This window comes from Pelodiscus sinensis, chromosome 10, assembly GCF_049634645.1.
Source record: "Pelodiscus sinensis isolate JC-2024 chromosome 10, ASM4963464v1, whole genome shotgun sequence".
In the NCBI taxonomy this organism is placed as follows: Eukaryota; Metazoa; Chordata; order Testudines; family Trionychidae; genus Pelodiscus; species Pelodiscus sinensis.
In genome coordinates, this window is record NC_134720.1 from 11,432,499 (window position 1) to 11,456,342 (window position 23,844).

The following is a 23,844-nucleotide window of genomic DNA, read 5'->3' on the forward strand; positions in this document are numbered from 1 at the left end:
GGTTTTGCATGTTTAATATTACTTAATTTCTTAACTTAAACTGGAGAAATTAAGGACAATTTTCAAGAGTGACTGGTGATTTTGGGGTTGCCTACTTGAGTACTGGCACTCAACAGAAAAGCAGTCCCCTTTATTGGGTGTCAAGTCAGATATCAAAAAAGCAAGGACTCCAAAATTACTGTTTGCTTTTGAAAATTTAAGACTAAAGAGTCAGGATATGTAGATCATTCAGAATAAACATTCTGGTTACACTGGTCTACAATTTTTTAGAAGTCGTCTGCTTCAGAAATAAAATGTGCTATTTATTATGTATTTTGATGTGCTGAATTCAAATATGACAATTAAAACAACAGATTGGCTACTGTTTCCAAGATATTTAAGTTTTTACATTTTACGTCTGTGTATATTGTGTAGATAGTAGAGTTTTAATCATAAATTGTAAACCTAGGTCTTTTCAAGTGTTTATGGTTGCTTTACATGATAATATTTCACCTGTCCTGTTTATGTAACACTTTAAAAATCAGCAAAAGGGTTATATAAATAAAATTTATTATGAAACAAAAGGCAAAAAACTATTATGTACATAGTTTAGTCCTATTCAGTGTCTACTCAGCGCTTCTTGGCTTGTCTCTTGTATTCATTAAGTGGAGCATCTCTTGTCACTGTCCAGCAATGGTCTGCAAGCATTGATGGGATCCATTTGCTCTGATAGCATTTCTCCATTGTTGCAATGTCCTGGTGAAATCGCTCGCCATGCTCGTCACTCACTGCTCTGCAGTTCGGTGGAAAAAAATCTAGATGAGCGTGCAAAAAATGTATCTTTAGTGACATGTTGCAACCAAGGCTTTTGTATGCCTTGAGGAGGTTTTCCGCCAACTGGAATTGATGGCAAAACATTGCCATTATGCAGCAAAACAGTTTTAAGACTCATCTTCGAAGAATCAATTAACAGTCTCCACTCATCTGGATCTTGAATGATGTTGAGGGCTGTCATCACACCATCAATGTTGTTGCAGGCTACAAGATCACCTTCCATGAAGAAGAATGGGACAAGATCCTTTTGATGGTCATGGAACATGGAAACCCTAACATCACCTGCCAGGAGATTCCACTGCTGTAGTCTGGAGCCCAACAGCTCTGCCTTACTCTTGGGTAGTTCCAAATCCCTGACAAGGTCATTCAGTTCACCTTGTGTTATGAGGTGTGGTTCAGAGGAGGAGGATGGGAGAAAATATGGGTCCTGTGACATTGATGGTTCAGGACCAGAAGTTTCATCCTCTTCCTCATCTGACTCAAGTGAGAATGGTTCTGGTGCATCAGGAACCAGCAGTCCTTCTCCGTGGTGTACTGGGTGTATAGCTGATGGAATGTTTGGATAATGCACAGTCCACTTTTTCTTCTTTGACACACCTTTCCCAACTGGAGGCACCATATGCAGAAGTAACAATTGCTGGTATGATCTGTTGGCTCTCTCCAAATCATTGGCACTGCAAAAGGCATAGATTTCCTTTTCCTGTTCAACCACTGGTGAAGATTTGTTGTACAAAGTGTTGCAGCATATGTGTGGGGCCCACCTCTTGTCCTGATCTCCAATTTTGCAGCCAAAATAAAGGTGATAGGCTTTCTTAACCATAGTGGTTATACTGCGCTTTTGTGATGCAAAAGTCACTTCACCACAAACATAGCAGAAGTTATCTGCACTGTTCACACAAGTACGAGGCATCTCTGCTCACTTTGGCTAAATAGAAATGTGTCCCTTTGCAAAATCAAACACTGACATATAAGAGAGCATGACACTGTATGATTTCTAGAGCTGATATTGGGCAATTTGTTCAGCAGAGTGATGTAAGCTTCGTTATGATTGCATCATCCATGACTTCTAGGAATAACATGATGCAATTCATATCATGTATGATGCAATACCAGCTTCAGATTGCATCATTCATTGTTTTGCCTAAAAAGCAAGTACTGTCCAAACCCAGTCATAGATTTATTCATAGATCCAGTCAAAGATGTATTTTAGTCATTTCTGGTTTAAATTGAGATCCCTTCCCTTTATAACTCACTTATCCTTTGCCATTCGCAAGTCAAGGGTCGTATATACTGACCCAATAGCATATCTTGAAAACTAGAGCCAATCAACAATTTTAAGCATCATTTTCGTTCTCAGTGACCCAGAATTAGTAAAGTTTGACTACATTTATTTCAGAAGCATTTTGGCTGTAGAGCAATGTTATCAGACAATTCAAGCTCTGGCTTTGAAGGGTTGATATTAGTTTAATCTTTAGAGGATACACGCTTCATGCGAGAACAGCAGTATACTGTACATAAGTATTAGTAGTAGATGTTGAACCTATAACATTGATACCATTCCATTTTAAAAGAAATGATCAGGACCACAATCAAAAGGATGTAGTGCTTTCATAGCCTTAATTCTTATCCTAGTAAGTGGATAAAATCTTTAAATACTACAAAACCATAAATATGTAGGCATGTCATTACAGAAACATGTAGACTAAATGAATGGGAGTACTTTAATTGTCAGACAACTTCACTCAATGTGTCACCTGTGAACATATGCATACAAGATGCCTGAATGCACATATTTTGCCCATGAAAATTCAGACCATGGCTGAAAACTTGTTCCTAATCAGCTGTATGCACCAAAATCAATTGTTTAAAAATCCAGTTAAAAAAGTCATTTCAAAAGACATTTGTAGATTGTCAGCTTCTCTTGTTTTCCCCCTCCTATACTAGAATCCAGAGATATGCATTTTGTAGTATGCCATGCAGACCTTAGAACAGTCATCAAAGCCAATACAGAAGAATTGCTTATCTAGTAGCTGGGCTTCTCTGAAAGCATTATTCTGGTCAGATTCTCACAACTGATTCTTGACCTCCCTAATGCGAGAAAAGAGAAACTCCCCAAGTTCTTAAGTTCTAAAAGCCCCAAGGTCAGCAGTAAGACACTGAGACCTGTGGTCTTTGGCTACTGGTGGTCTCCCTCCTCTTTCTCTCCCTTCACACATGCACCCCTCCCCTTCTCTTGGAACTTTCCAATCAGTTCCTGGTTAAGTAGAAAATAACACCTCTCACTACCACCCTTCCGGAAGAAAATATCACTTAATCACAAAAAGAAAAAAAAGACTGAAAAGTTGATACCTCAAAACAAGCAATAAAAATAAGGATGAAGACAAACATCATCTCAAAAACAGTTTCCTTTCAAACTCTGAAGATAAGGGATAAGGATGGAAGGGTGTGTGAGAGAAACCCTGCCAAAAAGGTATCTTCAGAGAAGCAAAATTACTCAGTAATCTTCTCTTACTATACCACCTGGGGAGAATTTTCCCTCTCAGAGACTGAAGGAAGATTAACCCTGAAACCAAGAATAACTGCAATAGAAAGCAAGAACAAGGCCAAGAGCAAGACACGAAAAGACTATAAAAAAGAGGTAAGATACACGTCCACACTAACCCGCTCAAGGTCATTCTTGGCCGTATCATTAGTTTCCACGTGTAGAAGCAGGAAGGGGTAGCGATCTGAAGGTTTAATCAGCTTTGTAAGCCTCTCAGTGACATCCTGAATGCAAGCTCCCGGTAAGCAGCATACCTCTCGAGATTCCGGGTCCGGACGGCAGAGGGATGGCTCAGTCCCTCTTAGGAGGGAGTCCCCGACCACCACCACCCGTCATTTTCTTTTGGGGGTGGTGGCCGTGGAGCCCCCATCCCTAGGACTATGCATCCCATGCCTTCCAGTTGATGGTGTTCCCTTCTGGTTTCTTCCTTGTGAGGTTTCTTCCAAAGCTTTCAGCACTGCAGAGCCTGTGGAAAGAGCTTGAAAGAGATTACTTACCTCTATAGCATTGGGGGATTCCCGCGTTGGCCTTTTTCCCCTTCTAGAAGTTACATGCTGCCAGTTCTCTTCTTGGTCACGTACTGCCCTCTCTGGCTCCTCTGCCTGCCGTGCTTGAAGGATTAAACGCTGCCTTCTATCGAGGAAGTCTTCATTCTCTCTGATCGAGCGTAGGGTCGACACTTAGGACTCCAGTCCTCTAATTTTTTCTTCCAAAATGTCGACCAGCTTGCACTTCATGTAGATGAAATCTGTTCTTTCTTCCGGGAGGAAGACAAACATGGGTAGAATTCTCTCTCGTGGCTGAACACACGCAAAAGTGCTTTGCAAGCTTATGAAGTGAGGACTACATAACTGCTTTTTGTATCAGATGGAAAGAATCCTAAGGCAGGCAGAGGAAACCACCCTATCTTGGATCAAATAAGCCTTGTCATTCTTGCGTTCAGGCAGCCACCCACATTATAACAGTGTAAAATGAAACTGGCATACCATTGTGACAGGTTCCTGTCAGTGATGTCAGTGTCCAGTGAACTGGTCTTAAAGGAAACAAAGCCATTCTGAGAACTTTAGAATGCTCCAAGTTCATCCCAGAGGCCACTGCAGTCTTGGCATAGAAAATACATTTAATAGCAAAAAAGAACTAGACCTGACTGAAAGTAGGTAGAGAGCAAAAAAGGTAGGTAAAGAGCAAAAAAGGATCCCAAAGCAGGATCAGTGCTGAGTCTATTGAAGAACTGGAGCAATACATGAAGACACATGGACTTTCGCATGGAGCTCCTTCAGTTACTCCAGTCAAGAAGGATTTCACTGAAAGGTTCCAATAATGGTAGCTAATATGTCCTGGATGGTGTGTGACCTCTAGTGTAAGGGGACTTGTGTAAAATCTCAATACTACTGTTCTAATAGCCTAAGAGCTTCAGTAGGGAACATTGAGTGAGAGTCCTGCTCAGATGTTATCTTGCAGAGAACAAAGTTTAAGCAAGTCAGAACATAAGAACAGCCATACTGGGTTAGACCAATGATCCATCCAGCCCAGTATCCTGTCTGATGACAGTGGCCAATACCAGATGCCCCAGAGGGAGGGAACACAAAAGGTAATCCTCATGTGATCCCTCCCCTATCACCCACCTCCAGAGAAACAGAGGCTAGGGATACCATTCCTATACATCCTGGCTAATAGCCATTGATAGATCTAACCTCCGTGAATCTATCTGGCTCTTTAGTTCATGAGGTTTAATAGCTCATAGATCTAGCTCCTTATCAGAATGCAGATGATACACAAACAACAGCTAAATTGCTTCTCATCTCTCTCTGGGCAAGAATGAATCACTTCCTTTTGTTTCTGCTTTGGCAGACAGCCTAAAACAGTGTTGTGCCGCTAGAGGTGAAATTCTTGGACCGGCGCAAGACGGACCAAAGCGAAAGCATTTGCCAAGAATGTTTTCATTAATCAAGAACGAAAGTCGGAGGTTCGAAGACGATCAGATACCGTCGTAGTTCCGACCATAAATGACCAGGGTTCCGAAGACCATTGTCAGGGGTTCCACGAGAAACTGTGGACTAAATAAATAAAATTTTTGAAATACCACGAACAATTCCAAATACCCCTTGAAATATTGCGGGAACATTATGCTTGTTCGCTATTTTGTGGATTTGTAGTCTTTGTGCAGTTTTGCAATTAACGTTTTTACTGAAACTGTGGTTGTTTTTGTGTATCTAAAATCTCACCTACGTAACAGTATTTTCATACGGCCATAAAAATAAAAAAAATGTGGAAGTGTATAAAAGAAGGCGTCAGTGAAGGAGAGGACAGTGAAAATGAATCAAAATGATCAGAGCCAAGTATGAATGAAACAGGAAGAGAAGTGACTGATATTAAAAAAAATTCGCCTTTCCAATGACCAGGGCTCACCAAGTGGCGGCGAGCCCTGCTCGCCAGCCACGCAGTTCAGCATGCTGTGCATGTACAGACTGCTTGTAGATTACACTAATTGTCGAGCCCTGCCAAGGACAGTTACTTGGCCATGGGCTTTACATGGACTGGAGACGAAAATTGCCCCGTTCCATTGTGCATTGTTTGCGGGAAAAAAAGATTAGATAATACCAAAAATAATTGAATTGCGCTCCCCACTGTCAACTTTTTCTGGCCAAACAAACATTTTTATAGGTAGGGGTTTCTTGGGATATGAAAAATTATTTTAGGAGTTCCTCCATGGGAAAAAGGTTAGGAATCACTGGCCTAAAACAGTGGCTCTCAGTCTCTCTTATGGTATCACTTTCAGGAGTTTGATTTGCTGTGTGTACCCCAAGTTTCGTCTTATTTAAAAACTATTAGCTTACAAACTCAGACATACAAATACAAAATTGTAATTTGGATTTGCAGACTATTATTGAAAAACTGTTTTTTTCTTATTTTTGTACTTACACTTCAGTATATAGAGCAGTATTAACAAGTCATTGTCTGTATGACATTTTAATTTGTACTGATTTTGCTAGTGATTTTTCTGTAGGCTGTTGTGTAACTAAGCAAATATCTAACTGAGTTGATGTAACTCCTGGAAGGCCTCTGAGTTTCCGCCGGGGTACATATACCCTGTTTAAAAACCACTAGTCTAATTAATACTTTGCCTTAATGAACATATAGAGGTCTCTGCCCTTTGTATTGCAGTGTAGCTCTTTTAAAATGCAGACATGAAAAATGCTGCCCCTTGAGATCGATTGTGGCCTGTGGCAATTCCATACACAAAAATAAACATGATTACCTCAGCACCTTTACCGTCTCGGTCCACTTCTCCTGTTCACTCTCCCATGGATCTACTCTAATCCAGTCTGATGTCTCCAGAGCACGTTGAGCCATTGCTATCCGGTGCCTTGCTGAAACCAAGCCTTTCTTACCATAGTTATCACTGACTGGCGAAATGATACCTTCAATCACCTGATACCTTCCTTGGGAAGACAAGAAAAAAATCTACATTTTAGGGATTTTTTTAAATGGTGATTAAAAGGAAACCAACATTTATGTAAAAACTAAAAAGTAATGTTCTTCTGTGATTACACTGTTCAAAGTTATATTATTGAAATGTTAATTCCACTACACAATATTAAAAGGAAAGCAGGTTGAGTATATAACTTCCTGCAAATAGAAATGCTTGTAATTTATAATGCAGATGATCAAGCTCACTGAAGAGAAGGTTAATGAATTTTTAGTTCAAGTAACTGTATCATTGCAGCTTTCAGACAGCCTAGAAGATGAATGTTTTAATCGACCAGAGTTTATTTCCAAGTATCTCATGCCTACCGTTTAACAAGATTATCATGCTTCCTCATCAAGCTAAAGGAAGGATTACACTAGGTAACACTGTAGCAGTTCTCTGATGTACTGTTTACTAGCATAAAACAGGAAAAATCAGTAGAATTCAAAAATTCCATTTTTATAGCATAAGATAGGTGATGAAAGTGTTTTAAAACAAGACTTAAAACACTGTGGCAAAACATCCTTGCCGAGTTTATCTGCCATGAAGCTTGCTTTCCATCTGGTTGATCATGTTACTTAAATAAAAAAAATGGCCATTTTTTCCAGCTACTGTAACCATTAACGCTACAAGCTCTCGTCAGACTCGGCAGCCCCAAATTCATGTCAGGAAATAAAAGTAGATTAAATCATCCCATGAAAGCTATAACATTTATCCAAATAGAAACAGCAGAAAAAGGCAGCAACAAACATAAGTTTCATGTCCTCAGAATGGATAAGAACAGAGTGCAGAGCAGAGATGTTTCAATAATATACTGATTGGGCTAAGATATTTTATAGATCTAACCTAGACATTTCTAATATCTGTACTGTGTATGGAGAAAAAGGAAGATAAAAACAGATCTCTTTATAACTGACTTATTACTGAACAAAGAAAATAATCACATCACCCTACTGAGGCCAACTTCTGTTCTACAAAGAGGTCTATCCTGAAAGCCTCATAATTTGTTTCTGATACTTGAACATGACACTGTAATCCAATAGTTTGCAATTTCATTTTACATATTAAGAGTAAGATTTTCAAGAGAGTCTAAGGGAGTTAGGCACACAAATCCCATTAAAATTCAACAGGATTGGCATGCATTTGCTTTGAAAAATCCATCTTAAAGCATCTTCTCTTTTAAGTTATCCTAATATAGGCAATGCAGTCTGTAGAGCTAGAAAATAATCCAAGGAACAGGCAAGTTACTGTCATTAAATCTACCTCAGGTAGGCCAGGTCTACACTAGACCCAGCAGCTTGTCTTAAGGTACCCAACTTACATTAAACCAAGCTTGGCGGTATTCCCACACTGAGAAGCCAATGGGAGCAAACACTCCGGTCAGCTTCCCTTACTCCTCACAAAAGAGGTGTACCGGATGCCTGTGGGGGTGCCCTCCGTGTTAAATTTAGCAAATCTTAATTAGACTCACTAAATCGAACTAAGGAAAATGTATCTTGGCAGCGGCAATCTTCCTTTTAATGAAGACAAGGCTTTAGAAAGTTCCAGGATTTTAATTTACAAATGGTGAAAATTCATCTAAAATATTGAATAATATATGACAGGTACATAAAATGTTTTAAATGTTGTCTAAACTTACAGTACTACCAGTGAGATTATTATTAACAACACTGATAAATAAATCAACTGCTTTGATAATACAATGCTATAATGGATCTCCAGTTAGGGAGGGAGTTTAGTACACTATGGACTTACATATTTTATTTACATTATATAAGGTACTTTGCTTATAATAAACTAAACAACAAATTTCATTTCATTAGTTTTCAAAATTTCTAAAAAAATAAGATAGAAGATATTTGTTCTTTTATAACTATGCCCCACAACAAATGTATTTAATAAAAGAACTAAAAGCTCAAGTTGGATTGCAGTACGTTATCCAAGTAAGAATAAGTTACCTGTAACTGCAATACCCTGAAAGAAGTACTGTGTGTCACAGCCTCCTCTCCCCTTGTTCTTTCTGAAAATTGGCTTATAAATATGAATATGAATAATTAAAAGACACTTTAGGCAAAATGCATCATGTGACATTTTTAAAGTTACAATCTGCTAAATGTGTATATTCTATTTCTGTGCATGTATCGTTGTATAAGAAGTTAGAAATATGAAGTGTGAATCTGTTTATTGTTCTAAATGTGCTAATGAGGGCCATTAGTGATACTCTGGAAACATAATGGCCCAGTGCTCAAGGCAACACTCTGTGAATGGTTTTGTTTTTTTCTGTAAGACCAAATTGTCGTTGGTCCTACAAAGACATGTGACTGTGCCACCTGGTGCTGGAATCCCTGTTGAATCTTGTATTCTTCCATGGGCATGGCAAGAATGAAACAAAGGATTCCTGCCTTGGGGAAAGTCTTTTAAGCAATGGGAAGCAGTCTTTTATCTTTAGCTGGCCTTTGAAACTGCCTTCCCACCCAAAAAAAGGTTATAGAAGAGGCTGTTAGACTCAAGCCAACTAAAGATAACTCTGGCTTTTGAACAAATACATGTGAGAAAAGGATTGGGGTGAGAATTATGATCTGTAACTATCTCTCTTAGCCCTGGTCTACAATAGGGAGTTATTTCAAAATAACTTCTCTTATTACAAAATAACAAGCAGAGCATCCACACTACCAAGCCCATTATTTCAAAATAAGGGGCTGGTTTTTCGAAATAACTCCTGTTTTCCACAAGGAATAACAATTATTTCAAAATTGTTATTTTGAGATAGCAGTATTGTGGACACTCCACTGCCGCTATTTTAAAATAACTACTCCCCTGAGTCATTCAAAGTAATTACTCCCCAGTGTTTCCTGGGGCTCTAAGTCAAGGTAGGACATCCACATTAAGGGAACCAGCCTTGGACTAATTTCAAGGCTTCCCTGTAGTGTGGACATACTCTTTCAAAATAGTTATTTTGGGAGTTATTATTTCAAAAATAAGTTATTTCGAAATAATTTTCTAGTGTAGACATGCCCTTTGTGTATTAGGATTAGCTGGTGTGTTTTGTTTATTTTGGCTTAGAAACTTACTTTGACATTAAAAAACAATATAATCTAGCTGCACCATAAACATTAACAAAACCTGTAGATGGGGTCATGAGCTTTCTGGGACAATCCACTTCTTTGATCCATCTGTTTTCACTTGCAATCATCTAAATCCTACTTTTTTTATACTTAATAAAAACACTTTTGTTTATCATCAAACCCAGTGTAAATAATTGTTACCTGGGGGCAAGGAGACATAGCTGTGCACATCTCCCTTTCATTGATAAAGAAAGTGAACTTATGAGTTTCTCTGTGTAAAATATTTTATACAGAGTAAGATGGATTTCTCTGGGTTTTGGTCCACATTGAGACTGCGTATCTGGGTGTTGACAAGTCCCTATAGCTGATACCTCCCAGAACTGAGTTGGTTCAGTGTCTATGCTGCTCTGCTGGGAAGGCTGTTACCCCAACTCTGTGCCTTGCCTGGAGGAGACCAGAACTTCTGGCCCAGAAGGACTGGGTGTTGGGGCACCCCAGAGGGCAGGCAGGTTTAGTAGTATGATCAGCACAGGAGGTGATGGTCCCAAAGGGACCTCTGTGTTCAAATACATCACACCGTGTCTTGGTTAGATGCACCTTTCAAATGAGATAAGCAAAGAGCAATGTCAGAATCGTTTGCTCTAAAAAACCAAACCAAAAACAGAGTAGCATGTTTGAAATAAAGAAGAATCTCCATTATTAGCTGTAACAGAATTAGGTTTTATGTCCTCTGTAGTAACCTGAATGTTCACACACCTGTGGTATGAACTTCCATTGCATGATATACACACCTCTGGGTACTTTAAAAGGAGGAAAAAAGAAGGCCTGAGGAATTATAGGCCAGTCAGATTAATTTTAATCCAGGGTAAAATTGGAGTACTTTATACCTTGGGAAATAATAAGGTGAACAGGAATAGCTAACATGGATCTATGAAGAACAAATGATGCCAAACCAACTTAATTTAATTCTTTGACTGTTACTAGCTGTGATGTAGTGGGGGTACTTGCTGGGATGTGGTGACCCCTGCTGTCTGGAGCAAGACCCAGCAGGGAAAGCCTCACTAGGCAGAGGTAATGCCAAACTTGTTGAACCAGTGGCCAGACACCCCCCATGGAGAGGAACAAAGGAAGGTGGAATGCTGCCCTGGCTGGGGGGCAGGGCTGGAAGAGGGTTAGTTAGTTCCTGGCTGGAAGGCAGGGAATAAGGAGCTGGGGAGGGGGCTGGGACTCCCCTATCTCAAGGGGGGCACTGAGGCCTCTTAGCCCCAGTTCCTGTAACCAGATTACATCTGTGCTGCGCTGTGCTGGAGGAGCAATAAACCACCCTCAATTCCACTGGCTGGTGCAGTCTGTTTGTGCCATTTCGGGGTGCAGGAGACGGGGAACCCCCAACGCGCCGTCACACTAGCCTAATGGGATAAGGACAAGCAGTAGATGTAATATATCTTGACTTTAGTATGGCTTTTGACCCAGTCCCACATGACATTCCCAACAGCAAACTAAGGAAATGTGGTCTAGATGAAAGCACTATAAAGTGGATACAAGACTGTAATCAAAGAGAAATGATCAATGGCTTGCTGTCAAACTGGAAATGTGTATGTGGTTGGGTCCTGAAAGGATCAGTCTGAGGCCTGGTACTATTCATTGTTTTCATTAATTATTTGTACAATGGAGTGAAGGATATATTTATAAAATTTAAAGATAACCAGGGCTTGACAAACGGCGGCGAAAGTGCTTGCCAGCCCCACACTACGCATGCGCAAGACCCGCATTGCGCATGCACGTGCTGCAAATGAATGGGGCGCTCGGCTGAAATCTACTCGCCACGAGCGAGCAGATTCAATACTTTGTCGAGCCTGCAGATAACACTAAGCTGGGAGAGGATACAAGCATTTTGGAAGACAAGATTAGAATTCAAAACAACCTTAAATATGGAGAACTTTTCTAAATTCAACAAGATGAAATTCAATAAGAACACATGTAAAGGCACTTCACTTAAGAAGAATAATTAAATGTACAGCTACAAAATGGGGAATAACTTCTGGGCAGTAATGATGCTGAAAAAAATCTGGGGCTATGGTGGATCATAAAAGTATAATATTGTTCTGGGTTGTATTAAAGAGTGTTGTATATGAGATATGGGAGGCTACTGGAGAGACCCCAGCTGGAGTACTAGGCCCATTTCTAGACACCACACTTTAGGAAAGATGCAACAAAAAACAAAACAAAAAAAAGAAACAATTGAGAGGAGAGCAACAAAAATAATAAAAGGCTTAGAAAAGCTGACCCTAGGGAAGATTTAAAAAAAAAAAAATCAGATATTCAATCTTGAAAAAAAAAAGGGACATACCAGTCTTGAAATACGTTAAGGGCTATATTAAAAAAGGACAATGATCAAATGTTTACATCCATTGAAGACAGGAAGCAATAGGCTTAGTAAGGAGCAAGGGAGATTTAGTTTACATAGGAGGTAAAACTTTTTAATTGTAAAGGTAATTAAGCTCCAGAATAGGTCCCCATCGCAGGAGATTCTTAAAAACAGATTGGTTATGGTCTTGGTTTACATGGTCCATATGCAGTGAAGGGGACTGAACTTGATTTCTTCTTGAGCCCCGCATGTCTAAGACTTACAAGCTTTTATTCCAGCACATTTATTTTCTTTCTATTTAAACTCTTGTTTCTTTTCCAGGTTACTATTGATAGTTTCCAAACCTCCATCAGAAGACTGCAGTTCCACTTTAATACATTAATTCCAAATATTCTTCATACCCTGCCTATCACAATTCACCTTAAACTGAGCTTACAATAAGATACTTATCACACATCATAATTATCCTTAAAATAAGGAAAATTCTGTTTTTCTCCAGGTTTCTCTCCCTAAAACATGTACTCAAAGTTTGTTGTTGAAAAATCATTTTCTTTTTGATGCTATCTGTAGTCACCTGAAGCTTTTATAACTACTGCTTGTTCTGGTGTTTGTATTTAACACAGGCATTTACAAATATTATTTTCTTTAAACTAACAAAGTTTAGTTGACTACAAATTACAAAAACTCCTCAGGTGGGATTTTTTCCCTCATGAGCATGAGAATCCTACTTCTTCTAGTGCCAGTTTCTTCATCCTTTTTTTTTAGTAATTTTTTTAAACAGAAATATCGAAAGACTTCAGATATTTCTTTTGTTTGGTGTTGTAGACTTCCCTTCTGATCTTTGATACAAAGCATTTCTCCTCTCTTTCTACCCTCTGATACAAATCATTCACTTGCTTTGTCTCCTTACCCACAGCAATTTTGCTCTAGTCTTTTAACGTTTCTGTTTTCACACAGAATAATGTCTAGCTGGCCTGTTCGGATTGCAATTTTCCTCAGGATTTTTAATAGAATGTTCTCTTTTGTTCTCAATAGTTTCTTTTAGCTGCTCTATCTGTTCCTCTATCCTTCCTGATATTATAATTTACAGTTTATCATTTCATAGCCTGTGGCCCACTTGCAGCATGTTTTAAAATGTCCTCCTTTCGTATCTGATTTTACAATCATATAATCTCCTAATTAGTGGTTGTTGTTGACTGGAAGTTGTACCCCTGAAGTCTAACCAATCTTTATCTTTACTATTACTTGGGCATTATATGACTCTATAATCTGTGGACATTAGAGGATGCCCAATTGCAAGAGAGTAAATACCTTTGTCTGCTCTCATGTGGTATAGCTGATGTGAATGAGGGTGAAAATGTATTTAAAATCGCTTTTAATTCCACCCAACTCTTTAATAATCTTACTGTTTTTTTCCCACTTTTTGTCTGCATTAGGTATTATTCTGTCTTTTAAATCTCTCTCCAGCTGTAGTCTGACTTGTCTAGTTTAGAAGATACTGTAAAATTGAGATCTCGTTATAATTTATTGAGTTGTAAATTCTTTCAGTGCATCAAAGATGGTCTCAGAAACTGTCATCCCCCTTTAAAACAATGTAACAACTCTCTGGTCTTCCTGCCTACAGATTCAAACTGTGACTCTCATGACTTAAAAGTACACTGTAAAAATGACTTTGTTTATTGTCTGGTGATATTGCTCAGTGTACAAATACAAAGAGAGTTTCCTTAAATGCAAGCCACAAAAACTCACATTGGGATATGAAAGCTGAACTGCACTGTTTACTTCCTTCATATGCTTTGTCACCAGTAAAACTGACCTGTAATAAAGATCCTGAAGGCAAATTTCTGCATTCTTATCGAGCAAGTATGAATATAAATAGCAAAATAGCTGCACTACCAAGGTTAGCACAGCCAAGCCATGGCTAACTTGTGACAACTACAGACCTACCTGGAACCTGTGGACATACTGTATGCACTTGACTGTATGTACTCAGCTGTGACACCACAGCCACTACCTGTGCTGCTATGGCAACACTATTTATTCTCATGCTAGTTTGATGAGAGGCAGTGCAAGGGGAATCACACCCCTAGCACAGAGTATACAGGTAGCCCTTAGATATGCTGGCTGTAAAAAAGTACTTAAAAACTAATGTTAGTCAATAAAATAAACATGTTATTCTGAATACATGGACCTAATAGCTCACTGAAAGGAAGAAAGGATGGCCTTCTGATTAAAGTGCTTGGTTGAAACCAAAGTCACATGAGTTTAATTCCTATCATTCATTTCCTATGTGACCATAAGCAACTCACTTAATTTCCCTCTGCCTGGGCGACAGGCAAAATAATCCTTGCTTTCTGTGTTGTGTGCTTAGAGTGCAACTTCTTTGAAAGCGCACCTAAAACCATGAGTCCAGATTTCAACCAGGGCCCTTATACACTATTATAATATAAAGAAATTGGTAAGAATGTGCTAATTTTATGCTGTCGCTTTTCAGAATGGAATTGTACCTTGAGATTACTACACCCTGCCTTCTGATGCTTCGCAAATAGAGAATTTCTAATTCAAAATATACTTATAGCAATTTCTCTTTCTTGCCCTGCTCAGAAGTCTCTTATATACGTGGGTAATCTCTAATTTAATCATCACTTTTTTGTCTCCACAAATTGGATTAGTCTCTTTGCATTAATGTTTTTGAAGATGGGTGCCTAAAGGTTTACATCCAAACCTTTTTGGCACCTAAGTAAATGGCTTGATTTTCAAAGGTAACTTGCATCTGCAGTACCTACTGATCCATATTTATGTTCTCTGGGAGCTATTTATAATTAATAAATAGTTAAAAGCATTAATTAATATATTTTAATTATACTAAATATAACCATCACAAACAAAATGTGTGTGTGTGTGTGTGTGTGTGTGTGTGTGTGTATGTTCTTTGTGATGGTTAGGTGTTCTATATATGTATAAAATTTAGGAAATGAATAATGGTAATTAATATTCATTTATTATAAGTAGCCAGAAGTTATTGTCAATTAATAAACATACTACAAATTACTTGTAAAATGGGCAAATTGTAATATAAATTCTTTAAAGTACCTATTTTATAAAATGGTAAGTCTTTTTCCTTTTGGTACTGTAATAAAAGTAATTTGAGATTGGGCTCACAATTCTTCTGTTTAGTTTACGGATGTCAAATCCCATTAATCATTTAGTATTCATTTGCAGCTTAGTTATTTCTTAAGTCAACAGCCAAGTCTTAAGGAGGCAGTATAAGGTCCTTAGGTGTCAGTGAAACTTTAGTCACATTTTACTGCTTACCTCACAGTTTCTAAGACTATGCCTACACCACCACGTTATTTCAAAATAAGTTGTTTTGAAATAACAACTCTCAAAATAACTACAGGCAGTCCCCGAGTTACATGGATCCGACTTACATCGGATCCCTACTTACAAACAGGGTGAGGCAACCCCGCACTAGCTGCTTCCCCCCAGCAGACCAGGGAGACGCGAAGCTAGCTCCCCCTCTCCCCAGCAGACCAGGGAGACGCGAAGCTAGCGCCCCTCCCGCCCCCAGCAGACCAGGGAGACGCGGAGCAGCTTTTCTCAGCAGACACCTCAGCTTGAGAATAAAGGACCGAGGGAAGTGAGGTGTGGGAGAATAAAACTGAGCTCTGGAGAAATGTTTGGCTAGAGTTTCCCCTACAATATGTACCAGTTCCAACTTACATACAAATTCAACTTAAGAACAAACCTACAGTCCCTATCTTGTACGTAACCCGGGGACTGCCTGTATTTCAAAATAGCCCGTTCACACTACAAATAAAAATAGCGCAGATCTATATCATTATAGCATGTCCATACTGATTGGAGCCTGAATCGCATTTAAAGTCCCCCAGAAGCACTTCGGGCAGGGCATCAGGACTACAGTCACTTCCTGTAGCTGCTTCTTGAGGATATTGGGATTGGTCCTGCCATGGGCAGGGGGCTGGACTTGATGACCTCCTGAGGTCTCTTCCAGCTCTATGATTCTATGATATCTGAGGCTCGTGATTAAAGGGGCTCCCCTTTATGGCCATGTCTCAGACTCTTCTCCATTGCCTACCTTCATGAGGAACAGCAAACTCTCACTGCATGCTCTGGGTTGTCCTTGCGGACACCACAGCACTTCCACCACAGAGCTGGACATGCTGCAAAGCAGCTACTGTCTCTTAGACCTCCTACTGCAACTCCTGGCACAGATTATTTAGGTTTCCCATGTGGTGCTACAGGAGCATGACGACCAGCCCAGAATGGGGACTTCCTCACTCAGGTCTGGGGGCTCCTCATGCACCACATTCCTTCCTACCTTCCCCTGCACACTGTGCACCACCGCTTCTGGCTGTGGGAAACCAGTACCAACTCCAGTACTGGATCATTTTTTGTGGAGTGGTGGGATGACCAGCACTGGCTCCAGAACTTCTGCATGCAGAAGGATACCTTCCGGGAGCTCTCTAAGAGGCTCACCTCTGTCCTCCAGCAACAGGACACTCGCATGCGACCCACCATCCCAATTCAGAAGTGTGTCACCATCATAATTTGGAGGCTCACCATGCCAGACAGCTACCACTTCATTGGAAACCAGTTTGGCACAGGGAAATCAACCATTGGGGCCATGCTCATGAAGGTATAACTCTCTTACTATTGTCCCAGGATGATAATGAAGCACTGGAATGCAGTTCCCTAGGGAAGGGGGTAATGGAATCTCTCCCCCTGGAGGTTTTTTAGTCCCGCCTTCACAAAGCCCTGCCATAGATGGGGTAGTTCGGGTTGCTCCAGGTGTGGTAAGGGCCTTGGGCTCAGGGACTTCCTGAGGGCTCTGGCAACCCTATGATTCTCTGTTGGTATCCTTCTACAGGTGGTGAAGGCCATCAGCACCATCCTACTACCAGGGCCAGCCCACAACATTTTGGCACTTGAGGCAGGGAGCTCAAATGACGCTCCTTGCTGCACCATCAGCAGACACAATTTTCTACACTCTGGGTCTAGTGGCGCCCCTCCTCCCCCAGTCTGGCACCTGAAGCGGCTGCCTCAGTTCGCCTCATGGTAAGGCTAGCCTTGCCTACTACACAGGGTCATCACCCTGGGTGATATGGACCCCATTGGGAGGGGGGGCCATTGACGGCATCCACATCCCCATCTGGTCCTCCAAACACCATACTTACAATTAGATCGTTAAGAAAGGTTAATTTTCAATGGTGCCTCATGGACCACCGGGGCCGGTTCACTGACATTAACGGCAGGTGGTCAGGGAAGGAACACAACGCCCATGTCTTTAGGAACTCCAGCCTATTCCAGAAGATTCACACTGGCACTTTTTTCTCCATCTGCACGACCAGGGTCAGGGACATGGACGTGACCATCTACATCATGGGCAACACAGCCTACCCTTTATTCCCCTAGCTTATGAAGCCCTACACAGGACACGTGGGCCCCACCAAGGAATGGTTCAATGCCAGGCTCAGCAGATGACACATTGTGGTGGAAAATGCCTTCACCCATCTCAAGGGGAGGTTCCGGTGTCTCCTCACCCACCTGGACCTCAGCAACTGGAACATCCGCCACATAGTGGCAGCCTGCAGTACCCTCCACAACCTCTGTGAGAACAAGGGGGAGATGTTTCTGCCAGGGTAGGGGTCAGAGGCTGAGCGGCTTGCAAGGGCATTTGATTACCTGTGAACCACTGCCATCAAGGGGCTGTGCTTATCAGGGAAGCCCTGAGGGAGAGTTTCAGCCAAGGCCAGCTATGACACACTCCCCCTGGCCTTCCCACAAGGGGCTCTGCATAACCCCTGTGGCCTTTCCTCCCACACCCTTCCCTTTGTGCCCCTGGCCAGGGGCTTCTGAGGTGGCTTCTGGTGTGCTTGCAGCCACAAGTTGCTCGGAGGGTGCAATGGAGTCTGCTATGACAGCAGGGAAAGCTGTGCAGGGTCCTGTGTGAGCAGGGCCTGTCTCATGCCACAAGCCCTTTCCCTTCTGCCTGCAGCTTTAAAGGCTGCAAGGGAAAGGAAACTATAGAGTTTTGAGGGGTGTGACAGTGGGCGTGGGTGGAAATGAATGCGCAGGATGGAAGCAGGATTTAAAAAATAATAGCCTCATGCAGGGCTCTACCACCTTTATCTTGATAAAAACTTGTCTATTTAGATTAGAGTAAATCAGTTAATCTTTTTACAGTACTTTGAAAATATAAGGTGCTATCTAAATACACTCTGGTATTAATTTATCATCATCTAGATTAGTCTCTGGGAACCAGATTCACTGCTGACAAAATTAATGAAATTCCTGTAATTTCAGGCGCTTATACCTCATATGCCTATAGAGAATTAGGCCCCACAGTGTAAACCTAATCAACTATATTTCCACATTAACTGCCAAAAACAGAACCTTCTCAATAATACAGGAGAGATGAAATTAGCAGTATGTCAGTATAGATGTGGAAATGCATATTCTATATAGCTATTACCAACAGTTCTATGTCCTATATCTAGCCTTCACCATGTGGAAAATATAGTTCTATTAAAATAGTTTCATTTGATTAATACATCTTCTAAATTAAGATTAAGAACATAAAGACTTTATACATTTGTTTTATGCTGTTTGGCACCCCTCTAAACTCCAGAGCTTGGAAGATGGCACTGCTGCAGGCTTAAACAGAATCATCACAGATTACACTACAACCTCACCTCTGTATTTCGCTGAAACACCTTATCATGCAGTAATTTTCTAAACTTACATTTTGTAATGGAAAATCAAAGTTAAACTCACAGCAGCAACTGCTGTGACATTAATTAAACCTGACACTGGACTGACACCTGAGAGCAAATTTTTTTCTTTCCTGCATAACGGCTGTTGATTTAAACACATTATAACGTCTAGGCAAAAAAACACAACAAAACCAAGCCTCTCTCAAGCAACATGTACTCTTTTCTCCTAGACACCAATGTAGGTTGATTCCATTAAATATCCAGAGTTGCTCAGTGTCAGTAAAGAGAAATTCCTTGTGTAATGGAATTCCAATTTAATACAAGAAAGGGCCTCTACATTTGTTAGTGGGCCACGGACATCTGGTGACTGATTCCAGATGCTATTTGCAAGTGCAGCAGGCAGGATACAGCTTGAATGCGTGAAGGAACAGATGTAGTGAGTGCTCCTCACGCCCTTCAGATTACATCATGTCACTTCATGACACAACAGAAGGAAGAGAGACAGAACAAAGTGATGCTAGGAAGCAGCATACTGCCTGAACCATGCCCAGACTACACACTCTAATGAGAGACAGATCTAAGAGTGGTTCTGTAGCGCATGTGTACATACCCAGCTTTCTGTGCTTTTCACCAACTCATCCAGTTTGGCAGCTCCTTGAGGTGGCCAATCTGCTGAGGTTTACAGAATCAAGACAAAACAAAAATTCCTGTAAACCTTCTGGGATCAGCCCAACAACATTTCTGGTTTTGGAGGGATGCCGGGTTGTCCTATTTATTTAAAATCCACCTGAAATGACTTGGTCCGTTCACATTAAGGCAGCATAGCGATGATCATGGCAGAGAGCATCAGAGTTGGGGTGGATTTGGGTGATTCTTGGGGGGAGGGAGTGCGCAGAGTCAATTTTTTTCTTCACTTGAAGGTGATTATTATTCATAGTGTGTATAATTATCACGTGTAAATCTTTGCAAGTACAGCCTATATTTACAATCTGTTTTTTTACACACAGAAATACATGCAGTTATGAATAATCATCTTTTTGGGGGACAGATGCTCAACATCTCATAGTGAAGAACATTCATGTCTATTTGGAAATAACAAAGATGCAATCTTGCATTTTAATTATAAAAGTAAAGCCAAACACATTAGCCAGTATTTTTAAAAATAGTTTTATTTCTTCATTAAAAAACCCAGCTACTAAGACACTTGCTTGGTTTTCATAACCCAAGAAGTTAATTGGATTATTTAATTTTTTTAACAGTTCTTTGTCTGTGTATGTCTATGCATACATTAAATCAGAAAATAAAAGACTTATGTTAAAGTAATGTTTATAGTTTGCCTTAAATCCCCAAAGAGCAGCAATGTTCCTTGGAGAACTTTCAGCATATTAATTTCAGTGAAATGAAAACAATATTTTTCAGCTTTCTATCTAAGCCAAATTGTTTATTTTATGTAGAGGCTATATTTAACTGAGTCAAACAGCATTAGATGTCCAATGTTTTAGCAGTACAGCCATTTGCAAAATCTCAGATATTAGTCATCCTATACTTTCTATAAATTTAAAAAGTATTATAAAATGATACATTTCAGATTTATTGTCATAAAAACAAAAAGAAAAAGATTGTTAAGTATAAAAAAAAGCAGTGGGAGAAAGAAAAAATTAACAGGCAACACATTTTTCACTTTTGTGTTAGACAATCCTCTGGGAGGAAATAAGCAGTAATCTATGAAAAGAAAAGCACTGAGATAGCTATGTCATCTGCTCACTTAGAAAAGGAAGTAAACTACTGAGTCTCTGATGAAAGTGGTAGAAGACCCTACTGCAACCTTGGAAAGCTCTTCACAGGATGGGTGGGAATTTCTTCACTACCACAGATGGGTGTCAGAATAAATTCATTAACATAGGAGAGACATGAAGATAACAGTGATGGGCACCATGTAATGATCTAGACAGACAAGAATCCTCCAAGCATTTCATGGCTTAAACCAATAGTCATGAATTGTTCAATCGCAATTGACTGCTCTATCTTGAGGAGTCTCCCAGTTAATCATGATCAGCACTGAGAAGGTTTCACACTTGCCCGGACAACATGCAACCAGCCTGTTCCTGGGAGTGACCAGCACAGCTCGGTGAGCCTATGTGTATGGAGGGAGGGAGGTGGAGAGGCAGGACTCTTGGCACACTGCTTCTGCCAGGAAGCACAGCAAGTAGCTCATTAGCTGGGGACAGGGAATTGTAGCCAATGGAAGCTGATCACAGAGCACCCCCCAGCCCTCGCTTTCATCCAGATGCAGAGACCAGTTTTGCTTGCTATCCTTCAGCAGAGACATGGCAGCCAGAGTAATGGCAGCCTGTGGACAACTGTAGGATCATTACAAATTGTATCCATGTACACCTGCTGCACAAGCGCAGACTATATTTTCTTGGGGCCCAATTCCCAACCCTTCTTCCCTTCCACCTTTAAAACTCACCATGATCAGTGTCTGGAGAGACCTGTGTTTGCCTCTAGGGCAATAAGAAAATTGGCCAGTTTTGTTCAGGGACCTCCATGTTAGTGCAATTTTTGCAACGTTTACCAGTCACTCTATTTTTAATGGTTACTTTTCCAGACTAGACCTTGAAAAGTCAGGCAAGCGTCCCCACAGACAAACTCTGTCAACTAAGAAAAATACCTTGGAGGACAAGAGAGGGTCTGGTCAAGGATGTGTTGCAGCATTCAACACTTCAAACAGAGAAAAGGGAGCAAAGGAGGGTTAGGGAGATGAAATGCAGAACAGAAGCCTCCGAGTGCATGCTAAAGCTCATGGAAGAACAAAATGAGATACTGAAGTGTCCTATGCAGAATGAACAGAACCAAAGGCCTCCCTATCTGCACTGCAGAACTCTTTTCACAGCAACAGTCCTTTTGTGCCCACACACTCATTTTCATAATCAGGTAATGTTTTCTTTCTAGCACATTCCATTCCCCATCAAAGCAACTATGACTTTGACAGATGGATACCATTGTAAGGTTTTCCAAGAACTCTTACCATCTCTGACCACCAAGCAACTACCCTATGTGTGTGAATATGACTGAAAGACATCAATAAAGACAAATGTGAGGCAGGTTTCCATGAGTTTATTTTATGTGACACAACCCACAGCAATTGCTCTGGCTCCTGTGGAAGCCTGTAATATCTCTTTGTTTCATGGGAATGCCTTGCTCAGGATCAGTAGTGGGATGAGGCAGAGAAGCAATCCCAACATGCAGAAATGTCAGCACCCTTCATTATCAAAGTGGTTCCTCAGAGACACGCAGATATTGATGGCCACTCCTATGGGTTCCCCTGACAGTACGGGTGTCTTGCTGTTCAAACTTCATGTCAAGGTGTTGTGTCTCATTTCTCCATCCATGGGCAAATGTTTCACTCTTACTCTCAGTTAAATTATATAAGCAACACCAGGCGGCCACCACCTTGGGGATATGATCCTCCAAAAGGTCCAGCCTGCCATAGAGATACCTCCATCTCAATCTGCCAAAGGCATACTCATGAACCATGCAGCAGAGGCTTAGCTTGTTGAACTTCTTACGGCTGTCCAGGTGCCCTTTGTAAAGCTTCATGAGCCAGAGCTGTAAGGGATAAGCCATATCACCTAGAATGAGTAACAATGGGCATTTCCACATACCTCACTGTAATTTTCTGGTCTAGAAAGTAAGTCCCTGCCTGCAGCTTTCTGTAAAGGCCAGTGTTCCTGAAGATGTGTGCATCATGCACCTTTCAGACCAACCTGTATTTATGTCTGTGAAAGGCCCGTGGTAACCCACAAGCACGGAGAAGTACCCCTTTTGATTGATGTACTCGGTGGCAAGGTGGGGTGGCACTATAATGGGAGTATGTCTGCCATCGATTATCCCACCATAATTTGGAAAGCCCATTTCTACAAAGCTAGCTACTGTGTCATCCACATTTCCCAGAGCCTAGCACTACAAAATGTGATTTATTGCCCTGAACAATTGCGTAAGTGCTGCCCTGATGGTAGACCTCCCCACTCCAAACTGATATGCAACTGAATGGTAGCAATGAGGAGTCTACAGTTCCACAAAGCAATGGCAACATGATTTTCTACCAAGAGAACAGCTCCCATTCAGGTGTCCTTACAATGTAGTTGAGGGCCAGCTCAGCACACAGCTCCAGGAAGGTTGCTTTGCGCATCCAAAAATTCTGTACCCACTGTTCTTCATCCCACACCTGCATGACAATGCGATCCCACCGCTCTGTGATGGTTTCCAAAGCCCAAAAGTAACGCTCTATTGAGCACAGCTGCTCTCTGTGGCAGCCCAACGCAATGCCACTTCGCTGCTGCCCATCACACACGTTGTCTGCATCAGTATCTTCTTCCTTTGATATTAAGTAGAGATGTGACTAGGTAACCAGAAGGAGCAGTCCTTCCTTCTCCTTCCTACCACCCAACAGTGGCAGCCTCAGATACGAGGGGCCAGGAGCAGAAGTCATCCTCCCTGTGCATGCTGGGATCTCCCCCTAACTTCTGGGATTCCCCTCCCCATGCCTGTGAGCCCGCTTTATCGGTTAACCAGTTAACTAATTAACCGGGATTTTATATCCCTAATATTAAAGTGCATAAGTAGCTATGCTGCAATGTGTGATATCCTATGGATATTGAACACAACATGGGAGAGAAGTCCAGGATCCAGATCTCTCACAACAGATGTTGAAGTTCACAGCAAGAATGGTCATTCAAATGGCACGAAAATAAACTGGAAGCCCCGAGGGTTGGGAAGCAAAGAGGTGGCTGACATGACGTTTTTCACATTGCCTAAATGCCTAGCACTACGTTGCATGTTCCCACAAT

At 41.0% G+C, this 23,844-nt stretch overlaps 1 protein-coding gene and 1 non-coding gene across 4 annotated transcripts in view; one reads left to right on the plus strand and one right to left on the minus strand.

Moving 5' to 3' along the window:
- The window catches only part of NMNAT3 (nicotinamide nucleotide adenylyltransferase 3), an 84,297-nt gene that overhangs the window by 20,999 nt on the left and 39,454 nt on the right, over positions 1-23,844 (minus strand). For 2 of the 3 annotated variants that reach the window (XM_006124986.4, XM_025185610.2), the window contains exon 3: positions 6,615-6,798. The exons of the other annotated variant lie outside the window; for it this stretch is intronic. In XM_006124986.4, coding sequence (XP_006125048.1) covers positions 6,615-6,798 — 184 coding nt within the window. The remainder of the gene's footprint in view (positions 1-6,614; positions 6,799-23,844) is intronic. 3 annotated transcript variants of the gene reach the window in all.
- LOC142830874 (18S ribosomal RNA) lies at positions 5,140-5,414 on the plus strand. Its single transcript, XR_012906406.1, has one exon. It is a non-coding gene; the product is annotated as an 18S ribosomal RNA (ribosomal RNA).